Genomic DNA, 25694 nt, shown 5'->3' on the forward strand with positions numbered 1-25694 from the left:
TGCTCGCAGATGGCTTCTGTCTCAATTCAGTTTAATCCAATCAACTCACCTCACTCTGTCCTATGCTCACCTATAAGAATGTTTTTTGGGGTGAAAAACAGCTGCTTCTTCCTGCTGATGTTGGCATACGGAATATAGCAACAGCACTTCCTTTCACTCATCATGTGTCCATGGCTCTCAAGGTCAAAACTGCTGAAACCAAGGTAAAGGGAATTGAGTTTGTTTAGTGTTGTATGTCACCAGATAGTATTTAGAGAATTAGACAGCTACTGCGGGGCTTAAAAGAGCTATTGCTTTCATTCTTACAGAGTGTTCTTCAATGTTCTCTCCCTAAAAAACAAATTAAAAGGACACTTTATACTAGAGTTCTGGTAGTAAGTACTGCAAAATACATCTTGTAAAAATGATTTCAAAATATGTGATGTAGTTCCATTTACGAGATATAATTCTTGGAAGTGTCTAATAAAATCCTACATTTGATGACACCAGTGATTTCCTATTATTCTTTCTTTAGGTTGTTTTAACATATAATAAATGACCCTTTGGTTTTTAACTTGTGTTTTTTTGCTTTGAAATACCTGAGAATTTAGAAAGGGAAAAATAGTTTGAAAAAAAAGTATCCTGAGATTTAAAAAATATGTGTTTAAATTTCAGTGGCAATGTTAAATAAAAGAATGAAGTAGAATGTGATACAACTGGAAAATTTTCAAAGGGTTTTCATTTTCATGTTGCATGCATTCCCTTAGCTTACTTGACTGAGCAAAGCATGCTATACCTAATACATCACTACAAGGACTAAGAATATTTTGGGTATAAAGAGAAAAATCCTGGGCCTTTGACGCCAATGAAAGTTTGTTGCTGACTTCAAGAGAGGCTAGGAATTCACCTACTGTAATTAGAGGTCAACAGGTCAACAGCTCACAGCCATCCTTCAGCTCTCTGATTTTCACTTCAGTCCTGTCTCACTACTTTTATTACAGTACGAATCTACATCTGGAGCAGATAAGGCTTCAAGGAGGCAGTTGCTAGAGGAGGGGCAGCGGATAAAGGAGAATTAGAGGAAATGTGCATCTGCTCAGAGCAATGGAATGAAAAGTATTCCCACCAAAAAAAGTGCCAAAGATTAAACTTCCAATGCTTAGAGATACTTTTGGGGGGTAGGAGGTAGCATGTCTGCCAAACTTGCACATGACTTTGTAGTCGATTAACATTATGGTGACGATGGTGTACACTGTGGAAAAGAAGGGATCAGATGGGTTATCTGGCCAATTTTCATTTAGAATAAGACTAAAGACAGTGGAAATGGGAAAGCTGTATTTAGCCCTCAGACCAACCTGGCTGAAGAGATTAATCGTTCTCAGTTTTTGCTTGGCTTTGCTTTCATGTAGGGAAAGAAGAAAAGAGTAAGACTGTCCTGGACATTTACTTATTGGCAAATATCAGTTTGTATAGGCATGATGGATTTCTCTCCTATTGCACTAGAAACTAAAGCTCCCTGCTCTCTCTCCCTGTAGGAGATAGATGCAGTATTCAATATTTAGCACTTTACAATACTTAGCAATATAAGAATAAGTAGTTTGCTAAATTCACAGTATCCACACTCTGTCAATGTTGGATGGTTCTGTAAATATCTTATCTACCACACAACCATTCAAAGAACTAAGGCCAGAAGTGAATGTTAGAGACGTTTGCATGAAGTTTCATCCAGAAAGGCATCTCGTTTTGCTTTGAAGGATCTCTTATTTCCAAAGGCAGTTTGTTCCACTGGCTAATTGCCTTTACAGTTAAAAATGTCCTTCATGTACCTTTCGAATTTGTCTAGCTATAACTTGTAGCTGTTTACTTCTTGTGGCTTTTCTGATAGATTAAAGAGCCCTTAAGTACCTGGTATTTTCTGCCTGCGAAGGTACTTATCCATCATAATCAAATCAGGCCCCAGAGCTAAACAGATTGACCTCTTTAGGGCTGTAGTCCTAATGAGAAAAAAACCCCCAACATTTCTAGCCATCATCTCCCTTTTGAGGCTCTTCTCTGCACCTTCTTAATTTTACTTCAAAAATTGCTGGCACCAAACTGGATGCCACGTTGACTTCCCAGTGCTGTGTTTAGAGGTAATACTTCTTCCTTATTTCTATTCATTTTCTCCCACATTAAACCCCAAATCCTTAAGGGCTTGTTTTGTGTCGCAATATTGCAGGAGAAGCTCATAAAAACAAGCTAGTATGAACTAAAGCTCATCTACTGCCTATCTTCAGAGTCACTGCCTCCTTGAATAAGGGCTTCTTTTACCAGCATGTAACAAACTAAATCAAAATGGAAATCGCACTTTAGAGCTGGTTTATGTTTTACATTTTTCACTGCAATCTCACCTGCCAACTGAGTTTTATTTTAAAATGGTGACTTAAAAAAATATTCTATACTTTTTCTTTTCTTTTTTTTCTTTATTAATTTTGAATCACTTGTCAAGAATGTTATCCAATTTTATCCTCAAAATCCACAGCAATGATAATGGCACTCAATAACCAGCTTTGATAAAAGTTCTTGAATAAAAACAAATAAATAAAAAGAGCAAGTCTCTTTCAAACTTTGCAAAATGCAAATGATTTTTGAAACTTTGCAGTATCTTATACATTTGTTTTTTGGTTTCATTCCTTTATTCCTAGTTGTTTTGCAAATAATTCCTCTTCTTTTTTAGTTATGAATATGCAATTATCCTTTCCCCTACCTCAGTCCCTGTAACCAACCTACACACATGTGATTGTTTTTACCTTTCTTCAGAATTGAGTCCTATTCCTCTATTAGTTGTTACCTATTTTTTCTAAAATCCATTCCTGTTATAGATAAGGTGTCACCATTCAAAGAGATAAACACTGGCTTCTCTTGCATTGATATAATGCTTCACTATATGCAGTCCATAGTCTCTGCTTGCCATTCTGATGCACTGAAAAATTGCATCCAGTCCCCGATATTTTACTACTTCATTTATGCAGGGTCACTTTTCATGGATTTACTTCTGAATGAATACCTGCATTTGGAATTTCATCATCTTAGTCTTCATTTTTCAATTTTAAATTTATTTTTGATCAACATAGACAAGAACTTCCAAACTCACTTGCCGTCAGCTCAATTCCATTGATCTGAGGGGAAATCAGCATGGGATCTTGCAGGGCACACAAAAATGTGCACTTTTAGGACCCATATTTATATGTCCAAGTTTATTTACTTAATGGAATCACTATAGTAATTACGTTCCCCTTAGATCATTATTGCATAATGCATCATGGCGTGCAGATCTATGGAGGTCTTACCATGTGAGTCAGGTAAACACACATGGCTAGTTTCAAATATTTGATAGCCGAACTGAAGGAAGGGCAAGGAAAGTCTTCACTCATTATGTGTGTTGTACCTGGGCTGAGAATTTATACAATAGTCTACTCCTAAAACAGAAACTGGAATGCTTTAATATCAAAAAGCAAAATGTAGCCACACATCCTTCCATTGTAAAGTATCATGTAGCACAATAGTAAAGATGGACAATATGAAACTGGTAGCAATACTCTCTACAGTCACTGTCTTTCTCATGACCACTTTCTATCTATATTTTTCAGAGGAAAGTAAAGAGTAGAAGATGCAGGATAGAGGGGATAGGCAAAGAAAATGATTATAGAGAAAGAGTCAGGAGTTAAAAAAATGGCCACTGAAAAAGGAAAGATACAAAGAAGTTAAGCAAGAGGAAAGGACAAATATGACATGATAAAGCACTAGCTAGAGTGAGAACATGCAAGACAATCTGGAGTCTATAAAGGAGAAAACCTGAGTTTACTGACCACTCTACTGACTGTAGTAAACATCTTCAGTTTCATGTTCTTAAGCAAGCACACAATATTGCCAAAGCAGATGCTCAAGTTCAATGCATAGAGATCTCTAGTCCTGATGTCCCATGTTTCCCTTAACAAAAAAAAAGGCCAAATAAACATCTGGAATGTCATTAATTCATCACAGAAAAAACAGAAATTAAAGTGTTCTGCATTAGCAAGACTATTAGCAAGACATATTAACCTTCAAAACATAATTTTACATTATACCTGTAGGAATTAATTCAAGTCCTCAGGTCTGCATAATTCAGGAAGCCAACTTAGATGATCAGAGATATGTGAACCGTGCTTCACTTGAAAGGATCTCAAGGCATTTTATGAACTTGATCAGGTGAAGACTCACCGGTTTTTCTCTGGCTGCATTGCTTCTGACACCTCAGTTTAGAAATGAAGACACTGAAATGGAATGAAAAAAATAATGATACCTAGGTATCTTGGCAAATATACATGCTTTCTATAATTTTCTATATAGTGTTTCTCTTTTCTTAAAGACACAATATTGGATCATAAAATAATGGTTGCTTTATGAAACTCATATTTTTAGGGGTATTTTTTTCAGTTTGGAGTTGGAATTTTAGAATAAATTCACAAACAATTGAACAATGAAGAATATTTAACAGATAGCCCTCATTACTCATTTAAGCTGTCTACATCTTTATCTTTGGAAGTAAGCACTAGGGTGTCATTTTCTAGAGGATGGAAACTTAACAGTTACTGCTTTACAATTTTCGACACTCTATTTGCATATAGTTTCAACATACTTGCAGGGATGGCATTTCTTAAAACTAGGCTTATTTAAGCATCTGTATGATCTTAAACTCTCAAGGTCCCCTGTGTAATAACTGCCAAGCAATGTCCTCATTTTCTGAACACTTATAAAATCAGTAAGTAGCAGGTATACAATAATATGCGATAAAACCAGAGCTATGTATTATAACCACACATTAGGAGCTGAAATGTACCAAAGAGCTTTTAGCAGCTTTTATGTAGTCAGCAACAGCAAAAATTCTGTCTAAATTTTTTTTTTTTCTAATTTACTTTTTTCCCACATTATGATTGATAGAAATCCGGAATTATTTTCTAACAATTATATACCTGATGTAAACATGGCATTAGGTTTTACTGTATTTTTCCCTTTTGCAGGTTGTTCTGGTGAACTTGTTGATATGCGTGGTAGTTTTCTACACTGTGTACTATGTGGTCCTATCTGTGTGCTCCGCAGTATTCAAGTAAGATTTCCTTGTCTTTATTCTCATATGCTAGCATACTGCAACTTGCACCATGTAAATAAATGAACATAGGAGAAAAGATGACTGAAAATAGGAAAAGAAATATTTTATACTCAATAAAAAAGACAAATTATATTCCCTTAGGAAGTTATTGATTAGCATGTATCGTGCAAAATGTCGTAAATAAAAGTGGGCAAGGGCAAGACCACAACATGAAATGGGACGTAGAGAGCTTGTAAAAGCCCAGAGAATTCCATTTGAAATCACATTTAAAAGCACCTATAATATGTCATATAATCACTAGGGCATTATTGAAAATCTCTGGTTAAATTTATTCATTCTGTTTCCACAGGATTAAAATGTTGGATGGTTTGGGACCTTTTGATTTTAAGACAAGTCCCTCATGGATTAACCCATATTATTTAGGTAACTGAAGTTTGCTTCTCTTTTTTTCTCAGTCAAGGAAATAGACTGTATTTGGATATAAACTTGTCTTCCTTATGGATAGTATTTTAAAGCTGTTTCAGCAATACTAATGATTTCTGTAGTTTAACTACACTGCATTTAAATGCTTATTCATCTTGCCAGCACTTCTCATTTCTGTATTGCTACTTATCATTCAAGTGATTGTTAGGCTTTCCCTTGAGTTGTTCTGATCTTGCATCATCTGAAGAAAACGTGCTGCTTTGCCAGGATGTCTCAATTTCACTGCAGAACAATTACTTATTCTCTGTAAAGTTCCTCCACAAAGTTGTTAAGTTTAATTTTCATACTGCAATAAATTTCTTATGAATCATTGGATCTAGACCTGAATAATAGGTCACATTCAACTAATGGAAATTTTGCTTTGGTAATGCCTGAATACAGTGGGCATTGAAATTTCAGGTTTGACTGTAGCTCAATCCCTAAACATATCTTTATATATCCTGATACAAATTTCTGCATTTTTGTCTGAAGATCTCAAAATATATTATTTTTCCTAAATGGTAATTCCTAAAAAATTACATGCATACATGAAATTTTACCAGATTTGTAATCTATTTTACAAAGGCAAACCACATCATGTGTCAGTAAAGTAAGTAAAACTCAAAAGTAAATTGGTTAGTTCATCAGGTTAAAAAGAGTAATAAAAATGCATGGATATTTGTACAGTGTCAATACTGATTTCAGATGACAAAAGAACATCTCAGCTGTAGCAGTGGAAAAGAAAATTAAATCATACTCCATTAGAATTACTTTTCAGGGCCCTAATGTCATTACTGTATCTCCATATGATTTCTCCCCGCCCCCCCAAATTTTATCAGCTAGTTTGATGCAGCATGTTTATATGCCAAAGACAGCGACTATGTCTTGCAACTGGTTAGTATTCCACCCTCCTTTCTGTCCACCCGATGAAATAACATGGAATAGCAAAACATAAGAGGATCTGTTTAAAGTCCATGTGCACAAACCAGAACAAAGGTCTCTGAATGATGTTGCAAATGAGAATTACTTCACTCAAGAGTCTCACTCATGCCTGTTAAAACCAGAATTATGTCTTCAAAAGATAACCTCAAAATAAAAATGGAAGTCAGCTGTCGTGGTTTCAGCCCAGCCGGTAACAAAGGACCACGCGGCCGCTCGCTCACTCCTCCCGCCCCCCTCCGGTGGGATGGGGGGAAGACGGAGGAGAGGAAAAAAACAAACCTGGAACCTCGAGGGTTGAGATAAAGGCAGTTTACTGGAACAACACAAAGAAATTGCAACAACAACAACGGTACTAATGAAAAAGTATACAAAAAGAGTGATGCACCGTGCAACTGCTCACCACCCGGGACCCGACGCTCTGCCACTTCCCCCACCGAAAAGAAGAGCCCACCCCCCGGCCCGCTCCCCATTTATATACTGAGCATGATGTCACATGGTATGGAATAGCTCCTTGGCCAGTTCAGGTCAGCTGCCCCGGCTATGCCCCCCACCTCCCAGGTTCCTGTAAAAAAAAATTAACTCTATCCCAGCTGAACCCAGGACATTATCCACCCCTTATTCTATACCATCTACATCATGCCCAGATCTTACATTTTCCAATCGACCACTACCACTTCCTTGTCTTATATATATAAGTATATGTACTTGCATCCGTCCCCGTCGCCCCCCCGCACACACACACACATGCAAATGGTATTCCTTTAGCGTATGGGCTATCCCTCTAATGTGTCCATTGATTTTATTTAGTCCATGACTTTGGGGCTCCATCTGTTGTAACAGTTCTTCAGGATAAGAGAGATGGTGTGAGATGGTGGGTTGTTGTATGCTGCCTCTGGAACTTGTGGCTAGTACATTTGGTGCAACTCACGCCCTTAGTCTGCAGGTTGAAGATGTTGATCTTGAGGAAATTGCTGGGTGTCAGTTCAAGTTCTGTCGCTGTTGTACTTGGCTCAGTTTCAAAGTCCATCCCGCAGTCATTTGGGTAATTCTTACAGTAATACCCTTGATATGGCATATAGACACTATAGATACAATGACATGCATTGGCAGGGTATTTAGCAGTTAGGTATCATACAGCCCAATTCACTGGCTATTCTCTCCCAAAATCAAATCTCCCTGAGGTACACATCGAACTTCCCCATCCTTCTGCATCACCCACCAGGTGTACCCAGGTCCCTGAGCAAAAACAACCCCTTGAATGGGTTTGCCTCTGTTTGAGGGAGGACTAACCCAGACTGTCTTTCCTAACATACTCCTCATGCGCACTACAGGGACTTTATCGCCTTCTACAGTATGTGGAAGTCTTGGTTGGGCGGGGCCAGCCCGATTGGCGGATCCTCTAGTATTAACTAACCAAGTGGCTTTTGTTAAATGAGTATCCCAATGTTTGAAAGTCCCACCCCCCCATCGCTCTCAATGTAGTTTTCAGCAGTCCGTTGTATCGTTCGATTTTTCCAGAGGCCGGTGCGTGATAAGGGATGTGATATACCCACTCAATGCCGTGTTCTTTGGCCCAGGTGTCTACGAGGTTGTTTCGGAAGTGAGTCCCGTTGTCCGACTCGATTCTTTCTGGGGTGCCGTGTTGCCATAAAATTTTCTCTTCAAGGCCCAGGATAGTGTTCTGGGCAGTGGCATGGGACACAGGGTATGTTTCCAGCCATCCAGTGGTTGCTTCCACCATTGTAAGCACATGGCACTTGCCTTGGCGTGTTCGTGGGAGTGTGATATAGTCAATCTGCCAGGCCTCCCACTGTTTATATTTCAGCCATCGCCCCCCATGCGACAGGGGTTTTTGCCGCTTGGCTTGCTTAATTGCGGCACATGTTTCACATTCGTGGATGACCTGTGCGATAGTGTCCATGGTCAAGTCCACCCCTCGATCTCGAGCCCATCTATATGTTGCATCTCTCCCCTGATGGCCTGAGGTATCGTGGGCCCACTGAGCCATAAATAGCTCACCCCTACGTTGCCAGTCCAGGTCCACCTGAGACACTTCAATCTTGGCGGCCTGATCTGCCTGCTGATTGTTTTGATGTTCTTCAGTGGCCCGACTCTTGGGTACATGAGCATCTACGTGATGTACTTTTACCACTAGCTTCTCTATCCGAACAGCGATATCTTGCCACAGTGCGGCAGCCCAAATGGGTTTACCTCTGCGTTGCCAGTTGCCCTTCTTCCATTGCTGTAGCCACCCCCATAGGGCATTTGCCACCATCCATGAGTCAGTATAGAGATAGAGCACTGGCCACTTTTCTCTTTCAGCAATATCTAATGCTAGCTGGATGGCTTTCACCTCTGCAAACTGACTCGATTCACCTTCTCCTTCAGCAGTTTCTGCAACTAGTCGTGTAGGACTCCATACAGCAGCCTTCCACCTCCGATGTTTTCCCACGATGCGACAGGACCCATCAGTGAACAGGGCATATTGCCTCTCATTTTCTGGCAGTTTATTATACAGCGGGGCCTCTTCAGCCCATGTCACCTCCTCCTCTGGCAACATTCCAAAGTCTTTGTCTTCTGGCCAGTCCGTGATCACTTCTAAAATTCCTGGGCGACTGGGGTTTCCTATGCGAGCCCGTTGTGTGATCAGTGCGATCCACTTACTCCACGTGGCATCAGTCGCGTGATGTGTAGAGGAAACTTTCCCTTTGAACATCCAGCCCAGCACTGGCAGTCGGGGTGCTAAGAAGAGCTGTGTTTCAGTACCAACCACTTCTGAAGCGGCTCGAACTCCTTCATACGCTGCCAATATCTCTTTTTCAGTTGGAGTATAGCGAGCCTCGGATCCTCGATATCCCCGACTCCAAAACCCCAGGGGTCGGCCTCGGGTCTCTCCAGGTGCTTTCTGCCAGAGGCTCCAGGTAGGGCCATTCTCCCCAGCTGCAGTGTAGAGCACATTTTTAACATCTGGTCCTGTCCGGACTGGCCCAAGAGCTACTGCATGAACAATCTCCCGCTTAATTTGTTCAAAGGCTTGTCGTTGCTCAGGCCCCCATTTAAAATCATTCTTCTTCCGGGTAACTTGGTAGAGAGGACTTACAATTTGACTGTAATTTGGAATATGCATTCTCCAAAAGCCCACAACACCTAAGAAAGCCTGTGTTTCCTTTTTATTAGTCGGTGAGGACATAGCTGCTATTTTGTTGATCACGTCCGCAGGGATCTGACGACGCCCGTCTTGCCATTTTACTCCTAAGAACTGGATCTCCTGCGCAGGTCCCTTGACCTTACTTTCTTTTATGGCAAAGCCAGCCTTCAAAAGGATTTGGATTATTTTCTTCCCTTTCTCAAAAACTTCTTCTGCCGTGCTGCCCCATATGATGATGTCATCAATATATTGCAGGTGCTCTGGAGCTTCACCTTTTTCTAGTGCAGTCTGGATCAGTCCATGGCAAATAGTGGGGCTGTGTTTCCACCCCTGGGGCAGTCGATTCCAGGTGTACTGGACACCCCTCCAAGTGAAAGCAAACTGTGGCCTGCACTCCGCTGCCAAAGGAATGGAGAAAAATGCATTAGCAATGTCAATTGTGGCATACCACTTAGCTGTCTTTGATTCCAGTTCATATTGAAGCTCTAACATATCTGGCACAGCAGCGCTCAGTGGTGGCGTGACTTCATTCAGCCCACGATAATCTACTGTTAGTCTCCAATCCCCATTAGATTTCCGCACGGGCCATATGGGACTATTAAAGGGTGAGTGAGTCTTGCTGATCACTCCTTGGCTCTCCAATTGGCAAATCAGCTTATGGATGGGGATCAGGGAGTCTCGGTTGGTGCGATATTGCCGCCGGTGCACCGTCGTGGTAGCAATTGGCACCTGTTGTTCTTCAACCTTCAGCAACCCCACAACCGAAGGGTCTTGGGAGAGACCAGGCAGGGTAGACAGCTGTTCAATCTCCTCCGTCTCCAATGCAGCTATACCAAAGGCCCAACGGTACCCTTTTGGGTCCTTGAAATACCCCCTTCTGAGATAATCTATACCAAGGATGCATGGGGCCTCTGGGCCAGTTGCAATGGGGTGTTTATGCCACTCATTCCCGGTTAGACTCATTTCGGCTTCCAATACGGTTAGCTCTTGGGATCCCCCTGTCACACCAGAGATACAGATGGGTTCTGCCCCTTTATAACTTGATGGCATTAGGGTACATTGTGCACCAGTGTCTACTAGAGCCTTATATTCCTGTGGGTCTGATGTGCCAGGCCATCGAATCCACACTGTCCAGTAGACTCGGTTGTCCCTCTCCTCCACCTGGCTGGAGGCAGGGCCCCTCTAATCCTGATTAGAATATCTGTTACCCACTTTTTGCACATGTGAATCAGAAGTCCCTTCAAGAGGATCAGAAATGAGATCGGCCCATCTACTGCGCCCGGGGGACTGCTCACGGGAAACTGGAGCAGCAGTTTTCCAAGAAGAATCTTCTTTTCTGGTTGCTTTTTCTCGCAACTCCCGTACCCGTGAATCCAAGACTGAGGTAGGTTTTCCATCCCACTTCCTCATGTCCTCTCCATGGTCACGCAGGTAAAACCACAGGTTAGCCCGTCGTGTGTACTTTCTCTCTCCTCTCTCTTGGGCAGAGGAACGCTTACTCCCAATAACTGCAATGCGGGCCTGTACAGGTGAGGAGGAGGACATATCTACTTTGAATTGCTGGAACTCTCGGGACAATTCCTCTACAGCTGAGACACAGGCCCGTAGGGAGGAAGAGAGACTTCCTTCATATTGCCGGAGTTGGACAGCCAATTCATCCACCGTTTGTCCATAGCCTTCTTTCCAGGACATTACTGCCAATGAGTTGGCATAGGTTGGTGGTGCACTTCGTAGAAACTTCCGCCACATCGGTTGTGTGCATTGGACTTCATCTGGATCTGTGGGTGACTGCGCATTTTCTGGATCATTATAAATCACCTCCAGCACGGCTAATTCCCTCAGGTACTGGATACCTCTCTCCATGGTGGTCCACTTGCCTTGGTGACATGTAACTTCATCCCTGAAGGGGTATCTTTCCTTTACACCTAACAGAAGTCGCCTCCAGAGGCTGAGGACTTGTGTTTTTCTCCCAATCGCCTTGTCGATACCCCCTTCTCTAGACAGAGATCCCAACTGCTTGGCTTCCTTACCCTCTAATTCCACACTACTAGCCCCATTATCCCAGCATCGGAGCAGCCAGGTAACAATGTGCTCACCTGGGTGGCGGCTAAAATCTTTTCGCATGTCACACAACTCACTCAGGGATAGAGATCGGGTAATTATTTCAGGTTCTGCCTCTTCCTCCTGTTCTCGTGATGACCCTGGTTCATCTTCATCTCTCACTGAGCGAACTGATTTCTTTGTGTGTTTCTTTTTCTGTACAGGGGCGACTGATACTGGCACAGGTTGGTTCTCTGGTTTAGTGGCAGTATCTGTCACCGGGGTAGGGTTAGCCACGGTGCATGTTGTCGGGGTTGGGGTAGCCACGGTGCATGTTGTCTTGTTTTCCATCTTTTCCCCCTTTTCCCCCTGGGGGTGCTGCATAGTATCAAGCAGGGTTTGGTAGATACCGGCCAGGGCCCAGCACAGTGTAGTGAGTTGTGTGTCTCTGGGATAGCCACAGCATTTTCCTTTCAAAAATTCTATCACTTCATGAGGGTTCTGCAGTTGTTCGGGAGTGAACTTCCAAGTCACTGGAGGTGAGAAGTTCTCTAGATACCTGCCCACATCCTCCCACATGCCGTGCCACCCATAAATATCCAGCTTTGGGACAGATCTCTGGGTGGTACTCTTAAAGAGCCTCTTTGTAGCCCTAGACAAGACCTGAAACATAGTCAGGAGGCATAGCACTAACAGCACACAGGCTTGCGCATCCCAAGGATATTCGAAATTCTCGAAAACTGTTGTAATTAGTTGGAAAGAGAAAAAGGAGGGGAACGGATGGGGGGAAGTATCCCCCCCTGACTTCCCCATGGGTTGGGTGTAATTACCAATAAAATCCGACAGAAGGTGCCCAAAGTCTGGAAATGATATCACTGCCTCATACAGATAACAGCTTAACCTCATGACCAGTGATGTAATCATTTCACAAGTCGACATTGCCCAGTACAGCAAAATGATAATCCCAATCACTCTCCCAGAGATGAGATACGCAACTACAGGCAATACATAAAGCATATAAGAATTTACAAAACGCCACCATGTAAACAGCTGAATCAACATTGTGACTAACATCTATTTATCTAGTATAAGAAATGCGTATGACAAATTTGTTTCAACACGCTCTGGCCAGATCTGTCGTTATCTCAACCCTTCGTGGCCCCACGTTGGGCGCCAAAAAGGACTGTCGTGGTTTCAGCCCAGCCGGTAACAAAGGACCACGCGGCCGCTCGCTCACTCCTCCCGCCCCCCTCCGGTGGGATGGGGGGAAGACGGAGGAGAGGAAAAAAAACAAACCTGGAACCTCGAGGGTTGAGATAAAGGCAGTTTACTGGAACAACACAAAGAAATTGCAACAACAACAACAGTACTAATGAAAAAGTATACAAAAAGAGTGATGCACAGTGCAACTGCTCACCACCCGGGACCCGACGCTCTGCCACTTCCCCCACCGAAAAGAAGAGCCCACCCCCCGGCCCGCTCCCCCTTTATATACTGAGCATGATGTCACATGGTATGGAATAGCTCCTTGGCCAGTTCAGGTCAGCTGCCCCGGCTATGCCCCCCACCTCCCAGGTTCCTGTAAAAAAAAATTAACTCTATTCCAGCTGAACCCAGGACATCAGCTTAGAACTGAGGTACCATTACTGACCCAGTTTTGTAAAAAAGTTTACAGAACATCTGTCTACACTAAGCATACTTTCTAAATTATAAAATTACTGGCATAATTTAAAGGCATACTATCATCATGAAAGATCATAAACTAAAAATACTAAAATGCATTGTCAAATATTAAATTTTTTGAAGTGTTATTTCTGACTTTCCTAACTACACGTTGTTTTTCCTGTAGTATTTTTCTTATTTTTTACATTTTTTTAAGCTGCTGGGTGAAATATCCATAGTATAGTAGGAACTAATTGACCCTATAAAGAAAAGAACAAAAGTGAAAGGCACAAAATGCTGCCAAATGTATACATTAAATACAATGAAAAAATAACGATGGTCTCTCTACTTTCAGCTACAGTAATCCTAGGTATTATGTTACTGGAGCAGTAAAAAAATAAATAATTCCATTAAAAATCTGAGTTTTATATGCTTGCATACTTAAAAAGAGGAACAAAATGCATTTAGATGGAAAATTATATGAATTACAAATGCACGATTATGGCCTGTTATATGGGAACTCAGGACTACAGCTAGAAGAGACATCACGCATTTTCCATTCAACCCCCTGCTGTCCCAGGTGGCCACAAAGCACAGAGCCACACTTTGCCCTAAAAGAGATTCTTTTCGATCCCGTTGCCCTTAATAGCAAGTCAGCAGCTAAGCACCGCTCCGTGGCTCTGTGGAAGAACGCAGTTCATCAAACGCCACGTGGGGTTCCTCGCCCTTCCCAGCGTAGCTGCTCCGTGCCTCCCCGCCTGCCTCCCGGCCCGTGGGGGGCACGGCTTGGCCCTGCCACGGCTTCTGCAGAGCTGCACCCCACGCCAGGGGCGGTGGGCGGCGCGGGCTGGCGCCCCGTGGCAGCCGCGGGGCTCGGCACGCTCCAGAGAAAGAACCAGGCGACGGAAACGCACCGTGTTGTCTCCGAGAGAAGGAATTTTCTTCATCAGATAACGTTAATAGTCTCCTTTGGCAACATAACTTAGTTATCACCACTTTGCTGGTAATCCCCATTCACGGTTTAACACAACACAGAGCTGGATGCTGAATGTCAGGCGTGGTGATGGCGTGGTAGCTCTGGCAGCCTTGCCGTCAGCTCTGAGGAAAGCCAGGCTCCTGGTTGTGTGTACCGTGAGATCCATACGGATGGATGGCCTCCGCTCACCTTGCAGGCTCTCTGCTCTATCTCCCCTTGTATGTCTTGTCTTTAAATTGTTCTTATGTATATCTATATTCTGGTACATATCATATATATATACGATGCAATGATGTCAACAGGGAGAAAGCTATGAAGTTTCTTACCAAACATAACCCCTTAACCATACAATTCTGTTCTGGATGAGAAGAATTTGATCTATGTCAATGTCAACCAAATCTATTTGGCATCATATGCAAAAAGTGTGCATGGCCCCTAAGTAAAATTTCCATGCCATTTCTCATCTAGGCTATATAAACTGGTAATAATCCTGTCACTGGTCATAATCCTGTTAATCCTCATGTTTTTACATAAAATATATAAGATTTTAAAGTCTATAGGCAAATCAGGATACAACGCCTGCAGAGGTCTGAGGCAAAATTAGAAATGAACTTATAAGGGAAGTGTTAGTGTAATATTTGATCTTGTAAAAAAAAAAAACCTGCATAACCTTCTCAGACATTTTAACTTCCTATTGCTATCATTTTGAATATGAGAAAAACCCTTTCAGAACTATATTTGGTATAAATATCCTATTTTCATTTACAGTTCTTGTGATATCATTGGAAATAACTTTCTTCATTTGTGGTCTGCTGTTTGCCTTGGTTGTGGAAGAATGGGTTTGGGATTATGCTGTAACAGTTACTATTATTCATATCACCATAACTTCAGTCGGTAAGTAGGTTTACTGCTAAATATATGCATAGTATCACAAGTTGAAGGATCAATCAGCTATGATTCATCTACAGTATTACTGGACGAACTTATTTTTTCCTTAAAGCTAAATAAATACATATCTCTATTTTCCATCCATTTGACTCCTGCATGTATTTAAATCCTGCCATTTAAAACAATTCTGGTTTTGTTGCAGAATTTTAAAACGCTATTTTCTTATAAAAAATTCAGAGTTTTAGTTTGTAATCTAACAGTTCATATCAAACAGATCCAGCCTAGATACAATTTCAGCATCTGGAAGGTATGTTTTTCTCTAAAACAAGAAATCAATAGTTGTCCATGTCCTGACGCTTTAAGATCTACTCATTAACACTTCAGCTCTAGTTCAGAGTAAAACTGAGGCTTGCTTCAGCAAAGCCAGTTCAAAGTTTTTAAGTTAGATAATTTGAACTAAATCTCCTTGAGGAAAATAAAGCATTTTACCATCGAAGCATCTTTTTTCCCTGAAACTTTTCCCCTTGAAGGAAAGAAAAGGAAAAGAATTGGCTGCTGTAAATAAGACTCATCATCACTTTTTGCCAGCACCTGGTAACCTACTCCCTCTTCTCATGCTGTTTAGCAGAATGCTGCTGTGGCTGATTAGGAAATACATTTTAACCCCATCCTTGCCAGAGCCCATTTGGGGATGCTTTTCTCCTATAACAATGAGCTTAGTATTTTTATTCTAGAATTCAGAAATAGGAAAAAATATCACTGACCAATTAGGACTCCCCCCCTACTACATAATAATTCATCTTCCATTTTCCAATGCTTAGTCCATTTGTCTTTTAGCACTTTATACAGCAGGGGATTCCCCACTTCCTATGGCAAGTTAAGCCAGAGACCAACAGAGACTTCATCTTAAAAAATAAAGCATAATTTCTCATCTACCAAATTTGATTTCCTGGAATTTAAACTACTGTTGTTCCTTATGAATAACTATGGTATTTAAATCAAGGAGTTTACAAAAACTACAACAAAAACTGCTTTGTGTGTAATTTATACAGGAAGATATCTTCTATCATTATATTAGATGATGCATTTTGATGTCCAGACAACCCCAGATTTGTTGCTGTTTCATTCAGATGGCCAACCAAAGCTCTGCTGGCTGACTCTGAGCTGCCAGCATATGCAGTGTGCCTCCCAGCTCACTTTACTACCTCTACAGCCCTGTCAGCTTTTTTTTTTTTGGGGGGGGGGGGGGCAATACTGGGTCATATAATGGCCCTGTAGTTGATCATACAGTGGGGATGTGGGTCAGCTTGCATGAGGCAAGTGCCTGACACAGGAGAGAGCATGCTGTGCAATAGTGCGAACTTGCAGTGCGCAGCCCCAGCCTGCCTGTCATGCACTGCATCACCCGTTAAACCGAAAATGGTAGGCAGCTTAATTTATCTGGATTGCAGCAATATGTAGGCACTCTACCAGGGGATCGGTGTCTCTGTTGTGCTAAACTGTGTGCAGGTAAGTAATAAAAAAGGCATTTCTTCTGCAGAGAGCCTGAGAGATCCGTTTAGCACACACTTATTAGGTTTAACACTTGCCTTGCAGTGGGATCGCTCACTGGGCTAAGCTTAGTAGTATGGCCAAGTATCTGCATGATCAGGACATAAATATGCATTTGCAATTTCAATAAATGTAAAGTATATAAGTTATGAAACATAACTAAGCAGACCTTTGATAACATAATGTAATGTTTGCATATCCCCATCCTTATTGTTTAAAAATTCATATTTCTCCTTTTCTTTCCTTGCAGTTATGTCTGAATTCCCCCTGATGTTACACTGGTGGCTGGCATTAGGTATAATTACATTCTTTAAAGTTTAAATTGTTAGACTCTATGGAGAAAATTAGTTTTACAGTATGAATTGTTTCTATTAAATGTCTGTTGTCTCACTAATTTGAGAATTGTCAACATTTAAAGAAGAAATATATGCTTGTCATTCATACTTCTTTTAGTGACACAGGCAAGTAACACTGGACTCACATTTGCCTTGCCTTAAAAAATCTTCTGTTTTAAGACCAGAACGTACTCAGCTTATGTTAATCTTGTTAACAAACAGCAGGCACGCTCACAATCTTGAAATAAAACATGATTAAGTCCTGACTAATCAAACTATCTCAGTTAATTCAGGTGTCAAAAAGACAGTTGTCCAAACTAGTCTTCCTTGGTACCCTTTATAATCAATGGAAAGAAACAGGCACCTTCAGGAGCAACTTTTGTAAACACTATGCACAGATACTTATGATAGATGAGATAAATCCCAGTCATCACATTTCCTTAGAGTGAATGGCAAACCTACATTTCTGAATGTTTCATTTTCTGTAAAATTAAAAGCATAGCTTTGTACTAGAATATATTATCTTGAGAAATAGTTAAGGGAAAAGGGCTGGCTTCTGTTCTTCTTATATGATGGATAACAAGGATCGACAGCTGCAGTAAATTCCTAAATGTTGGGGGGGGACAGGCAAATAAATTCCCTGTCCCGGAACTGGCTTTTGCATTTGTAGGTGGTTAAAGCCTTGGGTAAAATGTTTGAGTAGACAGGCCATTTTAAAAAAAATTGAAGATAAAAAGAATGTCTGTTTGAAGTTTTATTGTAATGTTTGTATTCCACTATAAAAATTAACATAAAACAGTGATATATTTTCTTTCAGGATCTGGAGTAATTTCAATGACTTGTGGAGGACAGATTCTGGCATACTGCTTGTTCAAAGACAACTTCATTTACCCAATTCTAGATGATTTTTGAAAAGGAAAATTAGAACTTGCCTTTATATTTATATGAATTCTATAGTTTCAGTAACAACATAATTAAAATGAAGTTAGCAACTGTCTAATTGTAAGGCTAATATTTAGCTTATTTAGCTTATTTGTATCTTACATTTGTTTGCGATGTCAATGTCATCACTTTTAGCTGTTGTATGTACATTTTCCATTAAGCAAATAATTAGATACACTGTCTCTTTTTTAAAAACAAATAAACCATAAGGAGCATGAGAGCAATGATGCAACACTCTTGCAAAATCCTACCAGGAAAAGGAAAAAACAGGTTTGAATTTCATGTTTTCAGGGTACTTGTTATCTATTGTATTTTATGAAATGCTGACTCTAATTTAGGCTGGAGTCTGACCTCTCACATGCGCTGTAAAACTTTAAAGTCACCCTATCTAGCATAAATCACTGTAGGTTTAAAACAGTCTTTACTGGCAAACCCCTGGCAAAGAAGAATCTGTGAACAGCACATAGCTCTGCATCTCTTCCCATCTTAAAGCTCTCACCCAGAAACTGCCCAAGACAACAGCAGGCAGGTGTGCAATCCCCAACCTTTGGTTGACCCCCTTGCTTCCAGGGATGCTACAGGCAAATGTTTTCTGCAGTAGCTTCAGGCTAGTCTCTCTTTCGCTAATGATCCATTTATGGTCTGGCTGTGCTGGAACGAGGAAGGGCAAATGCTACCGCGGCCACTTTTTTACATACCCTTCTCTCTCCCCCAGCTGCAAGTGGCCAATGGCAAAGTGTGAGTTTATGGGTAGTGGTAATTAAAAACAACAAACAAACCACAGTGGTGGCTTCAAGTAACTCTCTATCTCTTTAACCATAATGAAGTTGTAACAGGAAAATTGTTAGAAGGCAAATTCATCTTAAATAGGATACCAGTGATTAGATTTCAACTGCAGTTTGCTTAGAAGAGCAAGACTGGATTGCTGTTTGCACAGGAGTGCTAAATGTTGCATTTGCCTTAATCTCACTCAACAGATAATGCCTCCAAAGAATCTGTCCCCTGTTGATCTAATCAAACATCTTAAAATTTATTGCAAGTTTTACAATTTTCAATTAAGTTTCAATACTGAAAGCACATATACAGTGAGAAGCATGTTTCATAAGACTCCCAAAATAATGAGTTTGTCTCTCATGAATGATAGATGTGTAAGTCATTTTAAGAGACAAACCAGGTATGTAAATCCATAGCATTGAATAGACCTAGGACATAGACATAGGAACAACTTTACAAGTTGTTCAGCATAATATGCTACGTACTGAAGTCAGCAGAGATAATTCCGGAGAGTGAATTAACTGACCTGCACTGATCAGTGGTCTGAACCGTGAACCATTTTTAGTTTGATGAATTTGTGTCTCCAGAAACATCAGTATGCAGATGACCGACTGGTATTATGTGTTTGAAAAATGTTTGCACACTTCTTCCAGATTTGTTTCAGTTCAGAACTATAAAAATGGATAGGAAGTACCATCTAATGTAAATTCATACCTCTGTCCTCATCCTCACACAGTTTGTGTGTGTAGGTAGTGTGCCATGTGCAGAATATGAGTGGATTAGATATAAAGTTAATCCACGGGTGGAACAAGTTTCTATTTTTAACCTGACAGGATTTTCCTCTACGTGTGTCAGCCTAGCTGCAGCTTGTAGTAGCTCTGTTGCTGAGTCTTGACATTTTCAACTTTTGTTTTCTATTTAAAATCTTATATCACCAGCAAGAGATCCTTCAGGCTAACATGAAGAGTGCTTTAGTCCCAGGAATTCTCCAAAGCACGTACAACTAGGCCAGTGCTAGAAAAATAATCACAGCAAGAACTCTATTGGGGATTAAAAGCCTTAGTCCGGCTATTAAAGTGTCATTAGCTTTTTGCATTACTTTCAGATATGGAATGGTGAGAAAATGTCAACATTATTTGTTTCATCTTTTCTATCACTTTTATGTTGAGCACCAATGATAAATATTATATATAATGTTTGAAGTGTAGAAAAAGTTCTTATTATACAAATAAATATTAATCATGTAAGCAATATGAGCTATATCTGTGTGGGCATTATGTGGTCAGGACCCTTCAGAGATAATATCTAATACTGCGTGATTTCTATCTGATACACCAAAATGGTACTTTTGAATATGACAAACGTGGCTGTTTCTGGAACAATAATAAAGTGACCCACTTAAGCAATTTGCATGTGACTAATTGATAACAGTCAAGACACAGGTGGGAAAGAAGAGCTGCTGGAGGAAAAGAAGGCTATTGTACTTGTTTCACAACAGACCTGCCAAAGACTACAAGAAAAGACTGCTACAGAAAGCAGAAGGAAAACAGAGAAAACAGCAACAAGGACATGTGTTTGAAAAAAAGGCCCAATGAAAGCCAGAAACGAGAAGACAGAAATGGACAAGATCAGTGAAAAGAAAAAATCTGCAGAGTGAACTTGTAGCACTGGAGTCTCATGACATGAGACTTGCATGCCACTTGTATGCCGCAATCTGTTTTTCTGCTGATGTATATACATGACTGTAGGAAAGGTGGTCTCTATAGTTACGACTGTAATCTGTGATGTTATGCCTGTGGCTCCTGCCCCAGGATTTTCAGAATTCTCTGCTCTCTGACCCAGCCAGGCACAGGAATATTGTCTAATTTAGTTGGTGTGGGCTTGCTGTTATTTAACCCCTTGTGATACGGTCTAGTAGTCACGAGTTTGCACAGGTATCAGTGGGGGTGTAGACAGCCTAGAAAACATTACAAGCAGATGGAGACTTTATCCACTTCCAGGCAGAGTTTGCAGGGAAAAAGGTTAGAAGTTGCAAACATTAGGTACAGAAATCAATGGAATGGTACACAAATGACATACACCATACTTAGAGGCATTTTAAGATTTTTTTTCAGAGGCGAGAAGCTCCTTTTCATCATATCCAACCACCTACTGAGATAGATTATAGTTCTCCTCAATTCAGCCCTTTCTCTAAAAGGCTCTGCATTCGTTCTTGTTCCAAATGGTGAACTGTCTTACTCGTAACAAAGAACGTGACTGAAATGTGTTTTTTTCTGGAGACCCTAAGCGTATATTTCTAGGCTAATAGCACTGCCTTCAATATAATGTCAAAGTGTAAACCAGTTCAAAAACTTGTTCTGGGACCAACAAACTAACTCAAACATGTAAAAGCAGCCAAATATCAAACTATGGAGTACAGACAATGTAATGATTTTTAGTTGGCATTTTTGTAAAAATATAGGTTTAAATACTTATAATTTCCTAGTGAAGTAAAGAGTTGGTTATTCAAACTAAGCCCATCATTTTTCCACCTCTGTAAATTGCTTGATCAACATTTCCATCTCTTTTGTATTCAAACCTAAAAAAGCAAGCAAAACAAACCCCTACAGTATTCATTATTTCTATATCCCTAAAAATACCAACAAATGCTGCACCAATAAATGCAGAAAACACAGTATGAATAATACTAGATCACCAGCAACGGGTAGATGAGTCACCTGACTGCAGTCTCCTATGTTGGATATTCATGCAAAGGATTCCTGTGGGCCGTAGTCTCTTGACTAGAAATACACATCGTGACCGAGTGAGCTTCATTAAAATGAGAAAAGATGTGAAAGCCTTACACATTCTTCATTCCATCATCTGGTATGTATGTTGTCACACCATAAAGTTAGATCCTTGTTAATCTCCACAGGTATTAAAGCTTTATTTAAATATTTTGTATCTTCCAAATGTGACTTACTTAGAATACTTATTTCTTGGCCTAAGATCCTGTGTAATGATCCATCTGCTCAGTAATGGCTAATGCTCTAATCTCTCCTTTTTGTGAGCTAATCACGGCCCCAGACAGCATGCACTCTCTCATTAGATGTCAGAGAGGATAAAGGTCTTAGGAGTGGTTATAAAATTTGATGGTGTAATTAATACCTTTATTATTGGCTTTAAACCTTTTACTGTGAGGCTATGATTTTAAGACGCAGACCTGTGCCCCAACCTCTCCTCTGCTCAGAGAATGATATGGATCCCTTCAGATGCACCCGGATAATTATGCCTATGTTGTAGGGCAGGCATGCTCTGCGATGGACTTACATCCTACTCCACCCATCCTCCAGTTCAGGGGACCAAATGAATACCTTGCAGTCATCTCCCAGTTCATGCGCTCAGGTTTCTTCTGCCAACAAGAGTGAAAGAAGGGAAAGATGTGTGCTTGGATGTCATCCCGACATGTAGTTGTAGCGTGGCATTGGCTCGGACTAGGGATTTGGGAGGCGACACTAGGACACCAACTATGGACAACCAAAATCTGAGGAAAGGCCTTGGCCCCAATCTTTTAAGGTTGTCTATGCCTAGAAACCAGTCACAATCAAATATAAGGATGATGGTTGAAACTGGAGCCTGTAAGAAATATGCAAGGTCCTTTCAGTCTCTTGCTGTCATTGTCCTAAATCAAAGTCAGTCACAGCCTGCCCATTACCGTTCTGTATTTTCCAATGAAAATAAATCGTAATATGAGATTATTTGCTGTGGATTTGCACAGTGATTTGTAAACAAAGGGTCTACTCCTGCTTCCAACAGCAAAGATCCCGTTATCTCTATTGGAGCAATACTCTACCAAAGGACCACTTATATGTACTCAGACCCTCTGTCAGAGCGATCTTGTCACCAGATTTTCAGCATCAAAAGCAGAAATGTTTAAATAAAACATGGGTGATGGCAAAATGCTCAAATACATTAAGAATTACCAGTTTCCTAGCAGTCTTCAAACACCTTTGCACTGAAATTACATCTACATCAGTAGCTTTCAAAATACACCGAAAAAGTGCTTTGATTCACTTCATAAACACAAAGATGTACCATTAAAAATGACAATAAAGATCAATGTGTTTGATATCTCATATGGTATTAACGGAAAAAAATTAGCCAAATTAGATGAGCAAATTCAACAGCAAATCATATTTATATTAATTTGAATTTAGTATTTAAAATTAATGTGAATTCTAAGGAATTGTTTTAACACTACTTCACTGGAAAATTATAGCGAATCTTACGAAAGTGGGGAGTATTCCTTAGCACACTCCCATGAGAGAGAAGGGCAGGCAGTGAGAGGCAAAGGTGGAGGGAAGAGGGTGTTTCAAGAATGTAGCTGCTTCAATACCCAAGAAGAATGAAAGAGAACTCATAGGATATGAACCAACTTACCTAGCTGGGAGCAATTTTCCATTCTAATGGGTGATGTGCTGGTAACTAGGTCCTGGCAAAATTTTTCAGTAAATCATTGGTACACAAAAATTCATTTTAAGACAGCCAAACCACCTATGAACACAGTTAATTATTTTTGCTTCAAAAAGAAAAAAGGTGAAGCACGTCAGTGTCTGTTCATTTCAGTCCCATTAGATCTCAGTTCAGGTTAGACTCGCAAGTGTACCAGCAGGAAGAGAATGAGAGGGCTGCTATTACAGTGGATACATTCAGACCTAAAGCAATAAACTCTCTAGATGGAATTCATCAGTCAATTATTTGGTGTGCCATATTTTCCAGCAGCTTTTTAAGCATGCAACCCTTGCTTTAGGTAAATTTTATTTCCTGAACATTTGCCATTGAATCATTCAAAGAAAAATGCAAGTTGTAACTGAAAAGCAACTACTGTTTTCCATTGTCAGGAAATGAAACAACATGGGGTCTTCAGGTTTTGAGCAAATAAAATTGGTTTGGATTAAAAACAAAGTTGCATTAAACTGAAATTTTCACACAAAAATCTGTTTAGACTAGAAGGTATTTTTATTGAAAAAAATATTTATTCCCAAACGATAATGTTTCATACCTTATTTGTTGTATGTATTTTTAGAATGTGTTATGTATCACTAGATAACACTTCCAGACTGTTCCAGTTGCCGAGGTAACTATGTTATTTTAATGATCAGTGGAGAGGATCATTATGTAAAACATTATGTTAATTTCAAATGCAGAAAACTGATGTCTTGCTGTTACCTTGAAGCTGTACCTTTTCTTTTTTTCCCCCACAAAGTGCCTTTTTCCATGAAAATTAATGGTATGGCTAAGGGCTCGAGTATCCTTTTCATACTGATTCAAGTTGGCTTTGGAGGCAAGTAAGGCAAAAATGACACCTGACGACCAACTAACAGCAGATGAACAAATTTCAAACCACTACAGTTTGTACAGAAATAGTATAGGAAAAATTGTTCCATGTATTCTTAACTAATAAACATGGACAGCTGGTAGGAATTTTAGAAAGGCACATATTTACATAATTTCATTTTTAACTCTGAAATGTATTATTGCTTAATTAAGGAAAGCAAATTATAAAGCGCATGTAAGTATTGTTTATGATTAAGTACATGTAAGTATTGTCCATGATACAGACCAGCTGATGAAGAGATTAAAAAACTGACATTAAACTTTTGCTGCTTTTATTAGATTATATATCTACTAGATTACTAGATTATACCAGCAGTACATATGTCATGCATTTATGATTTTATTGCAATCATAAAAGCTCTGAGGCTGCAGTGAGAACCTTGCTGATGTTAGTAGTCCATGGTGTGTTTCTGTTCTCTCAAACTTGCTCTCTCCATCAAAAAAAAAAAAAAAAAAAAAAATCTGTACATTTCAAAATTATCAAAACTAAGTCTCACACAAATTCTAGGGCTCATAATGACAAGTGCTGCTATAGCACACCAGCCTCGCAAATGCAAATTGTCTCAGGCTACCAAATGCAACTCAGTTTTGTTGCCTCTTCTCTGGAGTTCTGCCTACAGATTGCGTTAAATTATGAACACTTCATTCTCTAGGTGGAACTGGATGCTTTTATGTATTAGAACATGATATGCTCAAGCCATCTGAGAGCTCCTATATTCTCCTGACACTTCATCATAATCACCTGATCCATTTTAGAGTCAATGAACTCTTCTGACAATACTCGAACTGCATTTTGATGGAGACTGTATTTACACGGACTGTACCTCTTCACGGAGCTTATTTGAATCCTTTCCCAAGGATTTCTTCTGCAGGCAAAGCTCTGACTTCAAAAGGCAGTAGCTCCTTCTCAAATTCTTTACCCATAATTACACCTATTACACTGGTCTTCTTCTATTTCAACCTCACTACCCCGACATGCTTTTCTGACATGCTGAGGTTTGCTGATTTGTATACATTCCAACTGAGGACCTGTCCTGGTTTCAGCTGGGATAGAGTTAACTGTCTTCCTAGTAGCTGGTACAGTGCTATGTTTTGAGTTCAGTATGTGAAGAATGTTGATAACACTGATGTTTTCAGTTGTTGCTCAGTAGTGTTTAGACTAGAGTCAAGGATTTTTCAGCTTCTCATGCCCAGCCAGGGCACCTGACCCAGACTGGCCAACGGTGTATTCCATACCATGGGACGTCCCATCTAGTTTAGGAACTGGGAAGTGGGGGCGGGGAATCGCCGCTGGGGACTGGCTGGGTGTCGGTCGGCGGGTGGTGAGCAATTGCCCTGCGCATCATTTGTACATTTCAATCCTTTTATTACTACTGTTGTCGTTTTATTAGTGTTAACATTATCATTATTAGTCTCTTCTTTTCTGTTCTATTAAATCATTCTTATCTCAACCCAGGAGTTTTACTTCTTTTCCTGATTTTCTCCCCCATC

General features: G+C 40.3%; 1 protein-coding gene and 1 long non-coding RNA gene across 3 annotated transcripts in view; one reads left to right on the top strand and one right to left on the bottom strand.

The window, feature by feature from the left end:
* TMEM244 (transmembrane protein 244) lies at positions 1-22588 on the top strand. 2 transcript variants are annotated; one of them, XM_069787385.1, is made up of 6 exons: positions 1-203; positions 5019-5104; positions 5457-5530; positions 15106-15231; positions 17027-17071; positions 17911-22588. In XM_069787385.1, the coding sequence occupies exons 1-6, from the start codon at positions 63-65 to the stop codon at positions 18021-18023; spliced, it is 585 nt and encodes a 194-aa protein (XP_069643486.1). In that variant the 5' UTR covers positions 1-62; the 3' UTR covers positions 18024-22588. The 2 variants fall into 2 exon arrangements, with proteins under 2 accessions (XP_069643486.1, XP_069643487.1); XM_069787386.1 differs by having other exon boundaries at positions 7-203; positions 17929-22553.
* The window catches only part of LOC138686101 (uncharacterized), a 7951-nt gene continuing 3065 nt past the window's right edge, over positions 20809-25694 (bottom strand). Inside the window, exon 2 of the long non-coding RNA XR_011325429.1 lies at positions 20809-25232. This is a non-coding gene — a long non-coding RNA (uncharacterized lncRNA). The remainder of the gene's footprint in view (positions 25233-25694) is intronic.

The sequence above is a fragment of the Haliaeetus albicilla genome, chromosome 7, assembly GCF_947461875.1.
Source record: "Haliaeetus albicilla chromosome 7, bHalAlb1.1, whole genome shotgun sequence".
Classification (NCBI taxonomy): domain Eukaryota; kingdom Metazoa; phylum Chordata; class Aves; order Accipitriformes; family Accipitridae; genus Haliaeetus; species Haliaeetus albicilla.